General features: G+C 42.8%; 1 protein-coding gene across 2 annotated transcripts in view; it reads left to right on the top strand.

Moving 5' to 3' along the window:
- The first annotated feature begins 4761 nt into the window (after positions 1-4761).
- The window catches only part of sema3h (sema domain, immunoglobulin domain (Ig), short basic domain, secreted, (semaphorin) 3H), a 164656-nt gene continuing 150740 nt past the window's right edge, over positions 4762-18677 (top strand). For both annotated transcript variants that reach the window (XM_048547760.2, XM_048547759.2), the window contains exon 1: positions 4762-5475. In XM_048547760.2, coding sequence (XP_048403717.1) covers positions 5304-5475 — 172 coding nt within the window. In that variant the 5' untranslated portion in view covers positions 4762-5303. The remainder of the gene's footprint in view (positions 5476-18677) is intronic.

Raw genomic sequence — 18677 nt, 5'->3', positions numbered from 1 at the left:
TGATATAATATTAATCCAGTAACCCAGTTTTGAAACCCACCATGGTGGAATTTGAATGTAGTTTTGTTTTTAAAAAGCAAACTGAGATTAAGAGTGTAACAATGTTCATGAATCGTTAGTCAGGAAAAACCCATGTGGTTCACTACTATCCTTTAGGGAAGGAAACTGCCAGCCTAACCTGGTCTGGTCTACATGTGACTCCAGACCCACAGCAATGTGTTTGAACTCTAAACTGCCCTCTGGGCAATTAGGAATGGGCAATAAATGCTGCCCAGCCAGTGACACCCTTATCCCATGAATGAATAAAATAAAATAAATGAATAAAGGAGGATTGAGATCATAGCCAGAACTTTGAATCATAACAGAGATGTACACTCGTGGTAATGTCCAGGCACCTATCAGATTTGACAGCAGTGGAAGTAACACCCTCACAACAGGGCACAAAATAACAAAGTGTGAAACTGGATGAACACAGTAGGCCAAGCAGCATCTCAGGAGCACAAAAGCTGTCTTTTCCAGCCTAGACCCTTAAAATAAACTTGCATTCATACACCAAATAATCAAATCTCACCCACGCCACACCTCATCAGCAATTCTAACAACTGAAAGGACTAAATCATTGAACCCTGACAATAAAGACAGTCTTTCCACCATCAATAAGGGAATAGTCCCCCTCTTCATTCCCTTGTCATTTTTATTTCAATTGAAGTCAGCTGAAATAAAACTGGAGAGAAATTTAATACCACCTGCTCACTTGTTACCACCCAGTAAAGTCAAGATTTCTCACTGGAAAATGGTCTAGAATCTAACCCAGTGCGCCTGAAGCCTAACTTTCAATAATCCGTCAACCACCATCACTCTCCCAGTTCCGTCATTGCAGCAGTGGGACTTCTCATGATATTAGACTCTGGTGGACAATTCAGGAACTTGGGGGAAAAACATAGCCATGGAGCACGTCAGTTAGATCATGGCTGATTTACCATCCACCCACCTTTCATCTGTATCTCTTGAAACCCTTTCCTGATAAAATAAAATCTGTCAAACTCAAACTTAAGAGCTTCAAATGATGAAAGATCCATAGCTTTTGAGGGATGGAGGAACAGGAAGACCCCCCAATTTCTACCGTGGGTGAAATTTATAGATTTTTCTTGAAAACAGGTGAAAAGTTTGCACCTCCCTGTTCCTCGCCAGAGGATCTGTTGACCACAGAATCCTCTTATCATTCACTTATCTCCATTAAGATACCCCACAATGTCTAAACCTTATCAGGCAAATTGACGTACTCTACAATTGAACCTTTGAGCCGCTGAGCTAACTCTATTGTACCTGCACCACATCCCCTCTGAGACCAACACACACACCCTATTGGTGACACTTATGTTTTATGTCACCGTCAGTGTGCCGTTAAGAGAAATGCTTGTGATAGCCTCAAGGAGAGGTGGTGGTGTAGTGGTAATATCACTGGACTAATAATTCTGGGAATATGTGTTTCAAGTCCCATCATAGCAGATAGTGAAATTTGAAATCAATGTCAAAATCTAGAGTGTGTGTGTGTAAGAATATTTAATTACTGCCATTAAAAACAAAACTATCTGTTTCACTAATGTTCTTTAGGGAATGAAAGTCTGCTGTTCTTACCAGATCTGATTTATCTGTGACTTCTGACGGCATAACAAAATGCTTGGCTCTTAACTACCATTCTGAAATAGTCTAGCAAACCATGCAATTGAAGGACAATGAGCCGGGGTGGGGGGGCGAATAACTGTGGACTATGGTAGCATCGCATGAATAAATGTCAAGAATCAATTCATGAGGATATAAAGGTCTCATATTCTGTACTACCCAGCATCACTTGAAGTATGACAGGCTACTGTAAGTGGCCAGGTGTTAGATTTGGAAGTAGGTGAGCACTTTGCTGATAGCGATCACAATTCTGTTATGTTTACTTTAGTGATGGAAAGGGATAGGTCTATACCACTGGGCAAGAGTTATAGCTGGGGGAAAGGCAATTACGATGAGATTAGGCAGGATTTAGGGAGCATAGGACGGGGAGGGAAACTGCAGGGGATGGGCACATTAGAAATGTGGAGCTTATTCAAGGAAAAGCTCCTGTGTGTCCTAGATAAGTATGTACCTGTCAGGCAGGGAGGAAGCTGTAGAGTGCGGGAGCCGTGGTTTACGAAGGAGGTGGAATCTCTGGTCAAGAGGAAGAAGAAGGCTTATGTTAGGATGAGATGTAAAAGCTCAGTTAGGGCACTTGAGGGCTACGAGGTAGCCAGGAAAGACCTAAAGAGAGAGCTCAGAAGAGCCAGGAGGAGACATGAGAAGTTGTTGGCGGATAGGATCAGGGTAAACCCTAAGGCTTTCTTTCGGTATTTAAGGAATAAAAGAATGACGAAAATAAGATTAGGCCCAATCAAGGATAGTAGTGGTAAGTTGTGTGTGGAGTCAGATGAGATAGGGGAAGCGCTAAATGAATATGTTTCAACAGTATTCACTCTAGAAAACGACAATGTTGTCGAGGATAATACTGAGATACAGGCTACTAGACTAGGTGGGATTGAGGTTCACAAGGAAAAGGTATTAGAAATCGATCAGAGGGTGAAGATAGATAAGTCCCCTGGGCTGGATGGGATTTATCCTCGGATCCTCTGGGAAGCCAGGGAGGAGATTGCTGAGCCTTTGGCATTGATCTTTAACTCGTCATTGTCTACAGGAATTGTGCCAGATGACTGGAGGATAGCAAATGTGGTTCCCCTGTTCAAGAAGGGGAGTAGAGACAACCCTGGTAATTATAGACCAGTGAGCCTTACCTCAGTTGTTGGTAAAGTGTTGGAAAAGGTTATAAGGGATAGGATTTATAATCATCTAGAAAAGAATAAATTGATTAGGGATAGTCAGCACGGTTTTGTGAAGGGAAGGTCGTGCCTCACAAACCTTATTGAGTTCTTTGAGAAGGTGACCAAACAGGTAGATGAGAGTAAACCGGTTGATGTGGTGTATATGGATTTCAGCAAAGTGTTCGATAAGGTTCCCCACAATATGCTATTGTACAAAATGTGGAGGAATGGAATTGTGGGAGATGTAGCTGTTTGGATCGGAAATTGGCTTGCTGAAAGAAGACAGAGGGTGGTAGTTGATGGGAAATGTTCATCCTGGAGAGCAGTTACTAGTGGTGTACCGCAAGGGTCGGTGTTGGGTCCACTGCTATTTATCATTTTTAAAAATGACATGGATGAGGGCGTAGAAGGATGGGTTAGTAAATTTGCAGACGACACTAACGTCGGTGGAGTTGTGGATAGTGACGAAGGATGCTGTAGGTTGCAGAGAGACATAGATAAGCTGCAGAGCTGGGCTGAGAGGTGGCAAATGGAGTTTAATGCAGACAAATGTGAGGTGATGCACTTTGGTAGGAGGAACCAGAAGGCAAAGTACAGGGCTAACGGTAAGATTCTTAGCAGTGTAGATGAGCAGAGAGATCTCGGTGTCCATGTACACAGATCCTTGAAAGTTGCCACCCAGGTTGACCGGGTTGTTAAGAAGGCATACAGTGTTTTAGCTTTTATTAATAGAGGGATCGAGTTCCGGAACCAAGAGGTTATGGTCAAGCTGTACAAAATTCTGGTGCGACCACACTTGGAGTATTGCATACAGTTCTGGGCACCGCATTATAAGAAGGATGTGGAAGCTTTGGAAAGTGTGCAGAGGAGATTTACTAGGATGTTGCCTGGTATGGAGGGAAGGTCTTACGAGGAAAGGCTGAGGGACTTGAGGCTGTTTTCATTAGAGAGAAGAAGGTTGAGAGGTGACTTAATTGAAACATATAAAACAATCAGAGGGTTAGATAGGATGGATAGGGAGAGCCTTTTTCCTAGGATGGTGACGGCGAGCACGAGGGGGCATAGCTTTAAATTGAGGGGTGAAAGATATAGGACAGATGTCAGAGGTAGTTTCTTTACTCAGAGAGTAGTAAGGGAATGAACGCTTTGCCTGCAACGGTAGTAGATTCGCCAACTTTGGGTACATTTAAGGTATCATTGGATAAGCATATGGACGTACATGGAATAGTGTAGGTTAGATGGGCTTGAGATCGGTATGACAGGTCGGCACAACATCGAGGGCCGAAGGGCCTGTACTGTGCTATGTACTGTACGTTCTACGTTGGTCCGTGTAACCTACTGACTAATTCTAGTCACACATCATATGCCTGAGGAATGTAATGTTTGAATATTATAGCTATTTGAGATGGTTGTCGGGCTCTTCAATATCCACCATCAGATTTCTACATGGGGGCTAACATAAACAAATACGCCCCTCCCGCCTCCTGGAAACAAATATCACATCAACACCGACACTAGAATTTCAAAAACAGCAACGCGGACAAGTGCTTCCGCCTGAAGAAGGTTATTAACTCCCGGACGCTCCTTGCTTTCCAGCCTGGGCGCTTTAAATGGTGATCTGAGCGAGTAAATGCACCTGTCAATTGGCGGAACCGCAGAAATAATCATCCTGCACAAATACACATACAGTTACAATGTAACCCAGATCAGAATTACGCAAGTATGAACTTAAAAAGAAACTAAAACGGCAGGAAGAAGACCCTGTTCTTTCATTCGGCATTTGACTGGTTTATTCTGGAGATTTTTTTGCAGAGAGGGTGGAGGTAATCGCAGTGTGTGTGTGTTTTGGGGTGGGGGTGGTTTAATCTGGTTCTGTGCATCTTTAGAAGGCGGTACTCTCAATGTGTCACTTGCATTTAACTTTCGGCAGGAGATCATAGTCTTGAAAGCTGAGAGAGGAGGGGCATGTTGCTCTCTCTCTCTCTCCCTCTAGCCCAAGTGAAAGTGGACAGACAGACTCGAAGGAGGTGTGTGTAGACTACCGCCTGACAGAGCAGGGAAAGGAGGGTGATGGTTCCTGCGGCAAACGAGTGGGAGCCAGAGCAAACACCCTGAAGAACCAGGTACTGACTATCTTACTGTCAGTGTTCGCTTCGGAAAAAAAAGGTGCAAACTTGGGGAGTAGCCTCGAACTGTGCGTCTGTGACCAGCCCCCACTATCGCCAGGGGTCAATTGAGAGGTACAGCCCCCCCGTGTTCGACCACTTCCCTTGAGAGGTCACTTAGGCTGACTTAAGAAACCATTTCAATCCTTACCCCCTGCCCAATTCCACACCCCTCCCCACCACCAGCTGTTCCTCCTCTCCCTTCACTCTGATATTTGTACTGGGATAGTCTCAAGCTTTCCGGGAATTGCTGCCGTTGGAATCGGCTTTGGAAAGAAGAAGCAGAAGAAGCCGCACGATGTTGGGGATGAACAGTGCTCGCCGTTCAGCTTCGGGATGCGGATTCTCCTTCAGCCTCCACTGGGGGCTCACTACGTTTCTCCTTCAAGTCCTGCTCCTGTCTGCCCTTGGGGAAAGACTGACCGGTGCGTGGAGACCTTCCCAAGCCCGGCTCCGGCTCACCTTCTCAGGTAGACCTCCAATTACTTGATGTCGTTCTCTGATTGTACTCCCTTCTCTCTCTCTCTACTCTGTTCCTCATCATGTGTCTCGGCGTCTCTTTCTGCCAGCTGATTGACTCTTACTAAATCACTCATTAAATAAACTTCCCTCTCGCTATTCCGTCTCTCTCTGTTTTCCTTCTGTTTGTGTCACAGATTCTTCTCTGTTGTCGCGTGTCTTTCTGTTTGCTTCAGTCTTGTCTGTTTTCCCCTCCCTTTGTATGCCTCTCTCGCAAACCCTTTCCTGAAGTGTTCCTTAGCTCCTGGCTCTCGCGGTCGGTTTTCGTCTCGGTGTCTCATTTCTGTCCTTGTCTCGAACCTTCTTTGCCTGCCTGTCTACTTCTCTCTGGCTCTGATTGTCTATTAGGTCTGTGTTCTTCCCCCTGGTGAACTCCTTATCCTTAAATGTAGTCTGTCTCAAATATAATGTAATTTGCATTGAATATTTTTCTCTTTGAGTCTTTACCAGAATTTTAAAATCCAGTATCCCAAAGGGTTTGAAAATACAAATTTACCATTGCTTTACCACGACTACTGTGAAAAGAAAGCATATCAACGAATTTAAAAATGTTTGAACTAGTCCCAGCATTCATTGTCAGAAAATACATCAATAACTTACCTTATATTAGGTGTGCTACCTGTTACGGCCGAGTGGCAGGTCTGTAGCATCGTATTAATGTTTAAGAACTCATTGATTTGTGTAAAAGTTAACCCACTTTTAACAGAACCATCTAACTCTCATTAACCATCATCCACCCGATAATTGCATAGCAGCGCCAGTTCTTTCAAAGAAAGAACGGACTTATTATTACACAGTACAGTGCTTTTCATGCTCTCAGAATGCCCCAGAGCACTTTCCACCTCATTAAGTACTCTTGAAGCATAGCCACTGTTATAATGGAATTAATGCAGCAGGTAATTTGCCTACTGGAAGGCCCCAAGCAAATGGCAATGAGATAATGACCAAAGAATCTGATTTAGGAGTTTCTTGAAGGACAAATGTTGGCCAGAAATCTGAGAGACCTCTCCTAGTGTAGACCAAGTACAATTACTGAAATAATTATACTTCTTTTATTCATTCATGGGATATGAATGTCATTGGCATTTAATAAGTATCCCTAACTGTCTATAATAAGGTGTTGAGCCACCTTCTTAAACTGCTGCAGTCTGATGCACTCTAAATCTTGCACTAATATGTTTCTAAACTCATACTTCATTTTATTCCCAGGGCCACCACTGTAACCATGAATATACTGTGGAGTTTTGCAGCCCAAAAAATGCACATGCTTATTTTGAATATTACAGTTATGCAGCTGATGGTGTTGACAGTACAAAGCTTTGGGTGTAATTTAGGGTTTATATAGTTCTGCGAAGGTGACTCTTTCCAGTAGTCAGAAAGTTTTTTTTAGCAGAGAGTCAAAGAAAGCATTTCTATTAAATCATATGATCTAAATGGTGAGGTAAGCTGCCTGATGAGACCATTATTGATGCATTTATTAAGATGAACTTTTAACAACCTAAAGGAAGAGTGGGCAGGAGCCAAAACAAAGCTAAATTCAGAAGAAAAGATGCATACCAGCAGACGTGCTGTTTAACAGCTTTGAAGTAATCAAAGTAACTGGAAATAGAGATTTTCCATTACAGCTCAATGAGAAAGGTCATTGAGTTAGCTTGTGTCTGTGTGCCTCAGAGAGAGACAGGAGCAGAGAGTAGTGAATGAAAAGAAATTTACCAAAAAGACAGCACTTGTGACCTCATCAGTTGAGTAAGAAATTTTACAATTAAGGAGATGAATAACTTCATTGGAGGTCTCACTGATGTTACCTAGCATGGCGGTGAAATGTCTGAATGAAAACAAGCCAGCTCGGCAAGCAAGCCAACATTCTCAATATGAATAACTTTTCACTGTGGTTAAATATCTGTAAAGGATATTTCAGGAAAAGAGAGGAGTTTGTGTTTTTTTGCTGTTGCTGATGATGAGATATTTCCAAATTGTCATACATTAAGTTTAATTTCTTTCCTCCTGTGTAATAAGCTTATTCCCTTTTGTCAATAGACTATTAGCTGTCTCTTGTGAATATGATCAGTGATTTATCACCATAACAACCAAATAGTAAGCATAAAACCTATGGACTATCAACTCTGGAATCTAACTTGTCCAATTATTGCCATCAGCTGGAGACATAAGTTTTGAAATAGTAAATTGTGTTGCACTTAGCAGTATAACAGAGGTGTGCACTCTACTTTTCAGGAACTTCAATTTTATTCATTCATAGAATAAAATGGGGGAGATGACTAATATTGTTCATGTCTACTTGCCCTAGAGAAGGCAGTGATGGGCTGCCTTCTTGTTGTGCTGAAGTACCTGGGTATACGGAGTTCCACTGTGCTGTTAGGAAAGGTGTTCCAGAATTTTGACCCAATGATAGTGAAGGAGCAGCAATAAAGTCAAGATGATGTGTGATTTTAAGGAAAACTTACAGGTGGTGGTTTTCCCTTGCACTTTTAGATATTAGAAGTTGCAGGTTTGATAGGTGCTGCCGAAGAAGCATTCGTGAGTTGTGCATCTTGTAGGTGGCAGACATAACTCTGCAAATCCTGGTGAAAGGAGTGAATGTTGAAGGCAGGGATTGGGATGCCATTCAAATGAATTGCTTTGTGCTGGATTGATGCGAGATGCTTGAATACTGTTGGTACTGCATCCATCGAGACAAGTGGGGAATATTCCATCACACTTTTAACCTGTGCCTTATAGGTGGTGGTGCCTAAGCTGAAGCTCAGTCATGCATTTGGTTTTACTCCAACTTTTTGCCCAGCTCCTTGGCGAATAAGAACCTAACATTTTGCATTCTGATCTTATAGTCCTGCCTATTTAAGGCCATTTTCCATCTCAATTTCCATCCATTATGACAACACCTTCTCATACACCATCACTGACCTATTCTAAAGCAATACTCCCTCACATTTGTGTGTAAGTGACTGATGCCTAATTTCAGACTTAATGGTGATTTAAAAACAATTTAATACTGTCAACAGAACTTACTTCATTCCAGCAATTATGGACATCTGTATCAAAGTTGGCATTTATTACCTGTCCCTACTTGCCCTTGGGGTGTACCATCTCCTTAAACCGAAAAGCTTTCCTTCCAATCCTGTTAGGGAGTTCTTTAATTTTGACATTACTTTAAATTCCTCAAAAAGGAAGGTTGCAGATTGGAATGTGGCCAGTATGAATTATTATCATCCAATTATTTTGCCTGGAGAGTGTGCTTTTTGTTTTTTATTGAACGGTTTTTGTTTAGCTGTTTTATAAAAGTATTTCAAGGAGGAAGGGATCAGAAGAAAGCTCTTTAGCGAGCAGCCAAGAATCATCTAATTTCCAGTTGTCCTGAGAGGGTGGGTGTCATGAATGATGTGGAGGTAATGGGCTGAATAGTCTTTCTCTGATGGTGACAAATTTGCGGGTAGGCTTTTATCCCTGGTATGTTCGTGCCTCAAGCCAAATTTCAGTAAGACCCCATACAGCAGCAGGCAGGCATTATAACCAATTAAAGTACAAATGGAAGGCACTCATCACTCAGTGATTTGAACTTTCTAAGCAGCACACTGCAACTCAGCTTAGGTAGAAGCCTGTCATATACATAGAGACAGCCTCTCAGTGAAAGGTTTATGTGAGGCCTCCTATAGTTGCTCAGCCACCCAACCAACTGGCACCACAAATAGCAGGGACCTTCAGCCATACAGCTGTCCCTATTGCTGGCCTGGTAACAGTGGCTGAAATTTTAAAGAACAAACCTTCTAAAGTCGTCATATTGTGCTTCCGTTTCGAGGCACCCTCTCGTTCTGCCATCTACGTCAGCAGTGCCTACCTTTTCCAGCCAAGCTGCCCACCATCCACAGCTTCCTGCACGCTATTGCAACACCAGGAAGTGGCCTCGTGATTGGCTGTCTCTTCCAAAATTCCCTCCTAGTTCTCATCACTGCCTCCTATGGGTTTCCCAACTAGGATTCTGCCTGAGGCCAGACCAGAACCCTGGAACTAAAGCCCAGCTTGGTTATGTGAGACAGAGAGAGGGAGTATGAATGTGAGAGTGAGCTGCACTGAACAATCTGCAAAGATACTGCGTGCATTACAAATAAACCAGTCAACTGTGCTAATTCATAAACCTCTCAATGGGAGGAGACCAAAATGAAGTGGGAACCTCATTCTATTAGAAGTGATCTCCCAGCCTTTCTGGTCAAGATATTGTCATGTCTGGTCACTGCCTGATCTCAAAATCACTCTGGTTCTTTGTGTTTGCCAATCTGGTGGACTTGGAGTACATTATGCTTGGACAAACATTCCAGTCACTTAAAGGGCATTCATCTCCAATACAGCTGGACAACTCCTGTTATCTTTGGTATCAGTGGTTTAGAATAGGGATTGGTCGAACTCAGCTCAGACTTTTGTGATGTAAAATTGATTTCTACTGATGTGTTTGAGAACCTTGATTTGAATTTGTCTAGAGAGTTCAAAGCTGTGATTGGAAATAGATCAAAGGCATAACCCACACCTAAATTGGCAATCTTATTTAGAGGATCCACAATGGATCAGTTAGTGATGTAGATGAAGCAGATGTAGATAAATATAACTTAGCGCTAACTACATAAGAACAAGCAATAGAACACACACACACACGCGCACACACACACACACACACACACACACACACACACACACACACACACACACACACACACACACACACACACACAAAAGATTGTGAGAGGCTTATGTCAGCCAAACATATCCAAATCCAGAATAGAAACTGGCAAACAAAGGTGTTAAGTCAGTGAGAGGTATTGATTGAAGATTTGCAGCTCTGTGATCAGATCACATCTTCCATTGTGGTTGGAATGAAACAAAAGAGGCATGCAATTGCTGGAGGCAGTTAAAGAGAAAATCCATTGACATTGATCAGTCTGGGTATGAAATAAAGACAGGCACTTATCTCTCCATGGATGCTGCCAGACCGTCTGAGTATTTCCAGTGTTTTCCATCAGTATTTCTGACACAAAGCATCTGCAGGATTTTTCTGTCTTTATTTTCTCTGCCAGTTCTGTTTTGCCCACCTCAAAGGGTTTGGCTGTTCTCTCTGATCAGATGCCCATTGCTGTCTTTCACCATGTTCACTTTTGATACTTTCTGTTTCTCTTCTTATGTGAGATCAGGTGTGTCCCTTGCAACAGAAAACAGGTTGACATTTAATCTCCTCTACCCTCCACCCTGATCCAGGCTTTTCCTTTTATTCCTTTTCCAACCCCAATCCAGTCTTTCCAAAATCCTAATCCATTTCCAAATCTTTTTGAAAGAAAAGCTTAAAATTAACTCTGCTTCTATCGCCACATGCAAATAATTTCAGTATTTTCTCTTTATTTCAGATTTCCAGCATTCATGGCATTTGTCTTTTGCTTTAGAATTTCTACTGGTTGAGGGTTGAGGGCTAGAGGCCACAATGTAAAAATTAGAACCAGACTTTTCAGGAGTGAATGAAGAAACACATTTACACGCAGAGGATGATAGGAGTTTGCAATGTTTCTCTCCAAACAGAATTTGAACTCAGTTAGGTTTGACTCTGAAACTGATAGATTTTAGTGAGCCAAAGAGTAAGGAGTTAAATTGCAGGTCAGCCTTTGTGTAGCAGACCATTGAAATACTCAGTAATCTCTTCCATTTCCCAATTCCACTTACCTGTCTTTGCTCCATGTCTCTTGACTCCCTCACTCAATCGGAACTGTCAATCTCTGTCCTGGAAACTTTGCTGTTCCTTCATTGCAGCTGGTTCAAACTCTTGAAATTCCATCCCTAACAGCATTGGAAGGTTACCTACACTGCATGGACCGCAGCCGACAAAGAAGGCAACTCATGGCCACCTTCTCAAAGCCACTTGTGAATGGACAATAAATGCTGATCCAACCAGGGATCCTCACATCCTGGGAAATAATAAAAAAAATCATTCATAGACCCTTCCTTTACCCAGCTCATTGAGATTGCTAGTTTGTTCCCATTTGTGGGTTTTGTAGCTGCATCAGGCAATGCAGTAAGACAACAAAGGTGTCGAACGACTTCCTGAGCATTCGATTGTCATATTTGCTTAGAAATCAGAAATCTTTGGGAAATCTCAATCTTTGCTCTCATCACGCTGCAAAAATATGCCAAAAGTATCTTCTGCCTCCGTGTCTTGGGATAAAGAAAGATCATTTATCAAAAAGGCAAAATCTTGCATTCAAAGGCCTATGGAATTGTTAATTCGTACTGAACTTGAAACATGATGTGTTGTTTTATGCCTGGGTGAGACAGATTGACCTTAGCTGTTCCCGTTGTGGCCGCCTCTACATCGGAGAAACCAAATGGAGGCTTGAGGACCGCTTTGTTGAAAACCTACGCTCAGTTTGCACTAAACAACTGCACCTCCCAGTTGCAAACCATTTCAACTCCTCCTCCCATTCATCAGACGAAAAAATACATCCTGGGCCTCCTGCAGTGCCACAATGATGCTACCCGAAGGTTGCAGGAACAGCAACTCATTCCACTTGGGAACCCTGCAGCCCAATGGTATCAATGTTGACTTTACAAGCTTCAAAATCTCCCCTCCCCCTACCGCATCGCGAAACCAGCATAGCTTGTCCCCACCTCCCTAACCTATCCTTCCTCCCACCAATCCCCTCCTTCCCACCTCAAGCCCCACCCCTATCTCCTACCTACTCACCTCATTCCCACCCCCTTGACCTGTCCATCCCCCCTGGATTGATCTATCTCCTCATTAACTCCCCACCTACAGTCACCTTTACTGGCTCCCTCCCCGCTTCTTTGACCTGTCTGTTTCCTCTCCACCTATCTTCTCCTCTATCCATCTTCTATCCGCCTCCCCCTCTCTCCCTATTTATTTCAGAACACCCTTCCCCTCCCCATTTCTGAAGGGCCTAGGCCCGAAATGCCAGCTTTCCCGCTCCTCTGCTGCTGCTTGGCCTGCTGCGTTCATCCAGCTCCACACCTTGTTACCTCAGATTCTCCAGCATCTGCAGTTCCTGCTACCTCCGAACCAGTTTTTTGTAACACCCTTTTGAGTATTTATAAAACAGCTGAGCATATCAATATGCAATGACAGACATAATCTGGGTTGAAGCAATGCTCAGGGAATTAATTCAAAATTTGTCTTGTTTTCAAGCCCAAGATACATATGCCAAGTGGGTGCAGCAATTTCCTTTACCAGAAAAGGAAAAGAAATCATGTGTTTTTATAGAATTTTATCATGTCTCTGCAATCAATGAATTACCTTGGCATATATGGAAACGTGGCAGCTAATTTTCTCAAACTGATCCCACAATGAGCAAAGGAGTTGACTGGTCAGTTCAAGTGCATTTTGTTGGCAATACTTCAAGGCATAATGTTGGCCAGAAAGTTAAGAGAATTACATGAAAGTAACTGCCACAATGGGAACTTCATTAAAGTTTCCTCTGAACGTTAGCGCTGTTCAACAATGACAGACTCTCTCCTGAAACCTCAACCTGGATTATCTACTTCAGGCCTTAGATAGCCTTTGAACCCAGAAAACTGAAGGTTTAGAGTGCTGAACCCATTGTGTTGAAACAGTTAAACAAACCTCTTTGTAGATTTACTTCCAACACTGAATGCTTAGAAATATTTTTGTAAAACACAGTGTGAGGAATTTAGTGGATGTGATTTAGTTTCTTTGCCCTTTGGTTGGATAGCCAGTAGCAACACCCATGCCACACTGACCCTGGTCAGTCCAGTACTGATAGGATGACAGGGAGTAGCCAGTAGTGCCAATTTTTACACACAGGACTGCAGGAGGGATTGCCTAGGGCAGGTCGTGATCCTGGGGAAGTGGTTGCCGGCAGAGGGCTGAAGCTACAGCAGGGCATGGCTCTCAGTGGGCAACCCCTCTCAATGTTGGGTCCCTGTGAACCGGAATCCCCTCAATTAATATCTTCTCTGGATAGTGAGTGCTCCTTCCATCCCTTGTTGAATGCCAGTGATGGTCAGGTGAGGAAATTAAGTACTTACTTCAGGGCCTCAGTTGGCCTCTGGGCTTGAAGGTTGTCCTTCCCGCCTGGAGCTTAAATTGATTGAAGAGGGGAGTAGAAGTAGAAGGATATCTGGGTCTCCACCCCACACCATTCTGTCCAATCAAATGCCCTCACCTCTGGACTAGCCTCCTTGGATGGGTAGGGAGGGGGCGGGCATAAATTTTGTGTGGAATATATTTAAGACTGAATTAGGCAGTGTTGAATAGGGTGATTGATTCTTTCTTAACCATGTTGAGCTTTATTGAGCTCCACCCAATCTGATAATACCATTCATTCATTGGTAGAGAAATAGCCTTGCATAAGATTCTGATGGAGACAGAGTCATACAGCACAGAAACAGACTCTTCTGTCCAAATTGTCCACACCAACAATGTTCCCAAACTAAACTAGTCCCCTGTGCCTGCATTTTGCCCATATCCCTCTAAACCTTTCCTATTCATGTATTTATCTAAATGTCCTTTAATAGTTGTAACTGTACCTGTGACATACCTGGCTCTTAATTGTTGTAATTATGCCAAATTAATAAATACTTATGGCTATTGTGCAATAAACGTCACCTTGTTATGTCAGACAAGTACCTCTTATTAAGACTCTGGACTTCTGTCTGTTCTCAAGGATAATTAGATTCAGCATGGAAGGGAGGGTTGGTGGCAATGAACTACCTCAGGCATGAGCAACTAGTGACTTGTAACCAGAAGATATAACACACTGGCAGCACTGTTGCCTGAGAACATGACGTGCTGTTTTTTTGATTGAAAAGAGTAGAGGGTGAAGGGAACAGAAGACCAGAAGAAGGGTGAGGGGAATGTAGGTTAGGTTATTTTATTTTTGGATTAGGATTAATCCATGGCACAACATCATGGGCCGAAGGGCCTGTACTGTGCTGTAATTTTCTATGTTCTATGTTCTAAGACTTAAGAACACAGTAATCATGATGTTATTGAATGGAGGAGCAGGCTTGAAAAACTGAATGATCTTGCCTTGCTCCTAAATTCTTATGCTTTCTTTCTCCTTCATTTCTGTCTTCCAGTTTTATAATCCCTTCTTTGTTTATTTCTTCTTACTTAGTGTCCACATGTTTCTCCCACCCAGCTTCTGCCCCGAAAGAAGACCAGTTGATGAAATCAAAAAGATGCAAACAGAAGTTAAATGAATGTTCAACAATGGGAGTATGAAACACTCTTGGGGAGTAAATTATATCTTCATTCCTCTTAAAACTCTCCAGGGAAGTGTATAAAATGCAGTGGACAATCAGGTGGTTAGTTTACAGCAATACCTTTAGCACATGAGATCAGTGCAGTGAACAAATGTACAATAATAGTCTGAGGTAACAAGGTGTAGAGCTGGATGAACATAGCAGACCGAGCAGCATCAGAGGAGCAGGAAGGCTGACGATTTGGGCCTAGACCCTCCTTCAGAAAAATAGTCTTCTGTTTGAGACAAGATAGGGTATATGTAGCTAATTAGACCTTAAGTGTGGCCTGGTAATAAAACAGCAACAACAATAACATGTAGATAACCCTTTTCACATTGACCATACCAAAGCGCTTCACAGCAGCGTTATCAAAAACAACACTGGTTTTGATCCAGACATGGAAACACTGGGAGAGGTGATGACTTGGTCAAAGAAAGAGGCACTAAATTGAACATTAACAGAGGAGTGAGAGGCACAAAGATTTGGAGAAATATTCTAGGGTTCAGGGCATATGAAGGAAATGGAGGATTTTCACGGTCACAGCCATAGCTGGAGCTGTGTATGTCTCTTGGAGGAAACTAGTGATAGGGAGACTGAGAGGCCATGAGCAAATTGAACACCAGCTTAAGACTTTTAAAACTGACACCCTGGTGGACTGAGAGCTGATGTATGTTGGCAAACATAGGAGTGATGGTGAAAATTCATTTACTTATTAAAGTGCAAGCTGTGCCATATTTCCCATCGTCGCACCATGTTGAGACCTGGTCCCATAGGTAACCTTTGCGTGCCTTGACTATTCTTCAGGTGGGAGGATTCCAGCTGACCTCAGCCGACTTCTGAACATTTAAATTTTCCAACAGAGGTCACCAGAGAGCAGAAGGTGCCCTGCTGAAATGTCTCTCCTCCTGAGTTCAGTGTTTCTGTGCCACATCAATGGAAATATTGCACTAAATTAGAGCAAACAGTGATTGAAATTGGGCCTTCAGAGCTGAAGTAGGGAAAGAAGGAAAAACCTTTCATTTCTATGGCATCTTTCATGACTTTTGGGCATCTGAAAGAGCTTTACGGCCAATTCCGTAATTTTCGAGTGTAGTCTCTGCTGTAATGTCATGGTGTGAGCTGTGCCTCATTGGGTAACACTCTAGCCACTGATTCTGAAGTTCTCCAGGTTCCTATCCGACTCTTGGAGTTTAGCACAATGGGGACTGGCAATGGGGCTCTCTTTTGAATGAGATGATGAATTGAGGCCCCATCTGTTCTCCGAGGTTGATGTATTTCATAAAGCAGCTGGAGAGATATCCCTGGTGTCTTGGCCGAAGTTTCTCTCTGAATCTCCCTTGGAAGAAAAAAATTGTGCACTGTCATATTGTGGAAAGTTACTGTGCGCATATCCGTTGGTACATTTCTTACGTTATAGCAATGATTACACTTCAAAAAATACATCATTAGCTTTTAAAGCACTTTGAGTGTTCTGCAGTCATCCAGGGCGCTATATAAATGCAAAGCTTTTTGTCAGATCAACTGCTGTCCTGGAGATTAATTTCAAGACAACGCTTGTAATTGCATTCGTTTGTGGATGATCTGTCAGATCCATGGCCAGAACAATAAATATTCTCTTGAGGATTTTCAGGAAGATTTCAGTTTGCTGATTCACCTTGCGCATTGCTGTTCCTCTTGGACAAGTCCAAAGTCAGCAGTGAACACTGAGAGAAAGAAGGGAGAGACACCCTGTGTCTTGATGCCATCCAACAGACAAGCACATATTCAGCGTAGTGGCTATAATACCACCAACTTAAAAGGACACATCCTCAACCTGAGCATTTTTTGGCCACTTCCTGTCTCTGGATGCAGAAACAATTGATGAATCCTAATGGATATTGGATGGACGCTTGATGCAAGCAGGTCTAAGTAGGTCAGGCAGGGGAGTGGGACTGATTGGATTGCCCTGTAGGGATTTGATGAGCTAAATGGCTTCTTCCTTTGCTGTAAACAGCCCTATGACTCTCTTGAAGAAAAGAAAAAGAGCCATAAAAATCATAAGGTGCAATGGGCGGCATAGTGGCTCACTGGTTAGCACTGCTGCCTTACAGGGTCTCAAGGTTTGACTACACCCTTGAGCTATTGTCTGTGTGCAGTTTGCACATTCTTCCTGCGTCTGTGTGGGTTTCTGCTGAGTGTTTTGCTTTCCTCCCACAGTTCAAAAATGTGCAGGCTAGGTTGATTAGCTATGGGAAATGTGGGGTAGGGTGGGATGCTGTTCGGAAGGTCAGTGCAGACTTGTTAAGCTGAATGACCTTTTTCTGCACCGTAGGGATTGTACATGATAATTACCAGAATAAAGCTGTAAGATATAGGCTGAGTGGCCTACATTAGCTCCAATCAAGTCTGCTGTGTCATTCACTGGGATCATGGCTGATCTGATATTCCTCAACACTTTCCTGTCTTTTCCCATCACCCTTGATTCCCTTCCTGATTTAAAAGTCTGATTATGTCAGCCTTGAATGAATTCCTGCAGTGCACTTTTCACATTCCAAGGAGTAAATTCCCGTCATCACCTATTTTTTGTAGAACCCGCCCAATTTTCATTCTATTTAATAGGTGGTTGCTCTGCCTTGTTGAAGTCCCATGCGGGCTTTTAAGTTGAATATTTACCCTACTGTGTGGCATCTTTCAGAAGAGGTGTTAAACTGAGACCTTGGCTGCAATCTTAGGTGGATATCAGAGATCCTGTGATGTTAATTCAATGAAGGGAACATTTCCCAAGGCTCTGGCTAATATTTATCCAGCGACTGACTTCAGGTAATGACCTGATTGGCTGGAGCTTGCTCTGTGAAAATTGGCTCCATTTCCTACATTACAACAGTGGCTATAATTCAGAAACTCATTTGATTGGTTTACAGGGGTTTCCAGATCTTCTCTGTGAGAGGTGCTCTTTAAAATTGCATGTTCTGTCTTTGATAGACCACTGAGATTAGTGACTCTCTCCAAAAATCTAACCCTATTTAGACTATTGCGTTAGTCAGTAATGGTTAGCAGGGCCATGTAAGCAGAAATGTAGATGTAAAGTTAGGATACTGGGAATGGAATTTTGAATGGGTGTTACTGAAGTTGTTTAAAGGGGTGTCTCATCAAGCCTGATATCTATATAAACAGTCAAAACCACTCAACAATCCATTTGCTTTTCAGAATAAAACAAGTTTTTGTCCTCTGCGCCACTAAGATTGGATTGGCCTTCTGTGTTTGTTTTTCATTCCTTCTGCTAGTCTTTTATTGTTTGGGTCACACACCATTAGGCTGAATATATCAGCAGGCACTTGGCCGCTGAGACACGTTACTGTAAATAATTGAGCATTGGATTCATTACCTGCTGTCATCAGAGCAAAGACATTCCTTAATGCGGCTTAAGCAAGTTTCAAAGAAAAATGATGTATGGGCCACCCACCGCAAAACTCATTTCTACACTGCCTGCAAAGCCAACTGTATCACATTCTCTTCCTCCCCCCACCTCCCACCCACCCCGTCCCAACACCCCAGCCTACTGCAGCAATGTAGAGAAGGAAGCCTCAATATGTTAAAATTCACTCCTGATTGTCAGGTCTGTGGAGAGAAAAGAAGATCAAGTGATAAATACATAAAACTCTCCACATCAACCAGTATTTGGGGTGGGTATCTCTGTTTGTTGTCTGTGTATAGTGATGGAGATGAGTATTTACTCTGGATTTTTTCAACTGATGTGCAACATTTATCTTGCCCTTCCTGCTGAGTTAGGAATGCCGTACATTCGTGGCTTGCTAACAATGTCCAGCGCAGGGAACAGGGCATTCCGCACAACTGTTTCGTGCTTCTTATAAGCATCTTACATAGTCCCTGCCAAATGCTGCAATGA

Source organism: Stegostoma tigrinum, chromosome 11, assembly GCF_030684315.1.
Source record: "Stegostoma tigrinum isolate sSteTig4 chromosome 11, sSteTig4.hap1, whole genome shotgun sequence".
NCBI lineage: Eukaryota > Metazoa > Chordata > Chondrichthyes > Orectolobiformes > Stegostomatidae > Stegostoma > Stegostoma tigrinum.
This window is presented reverse-complemented; position numbering and strand designations above follow the sequence as displayed.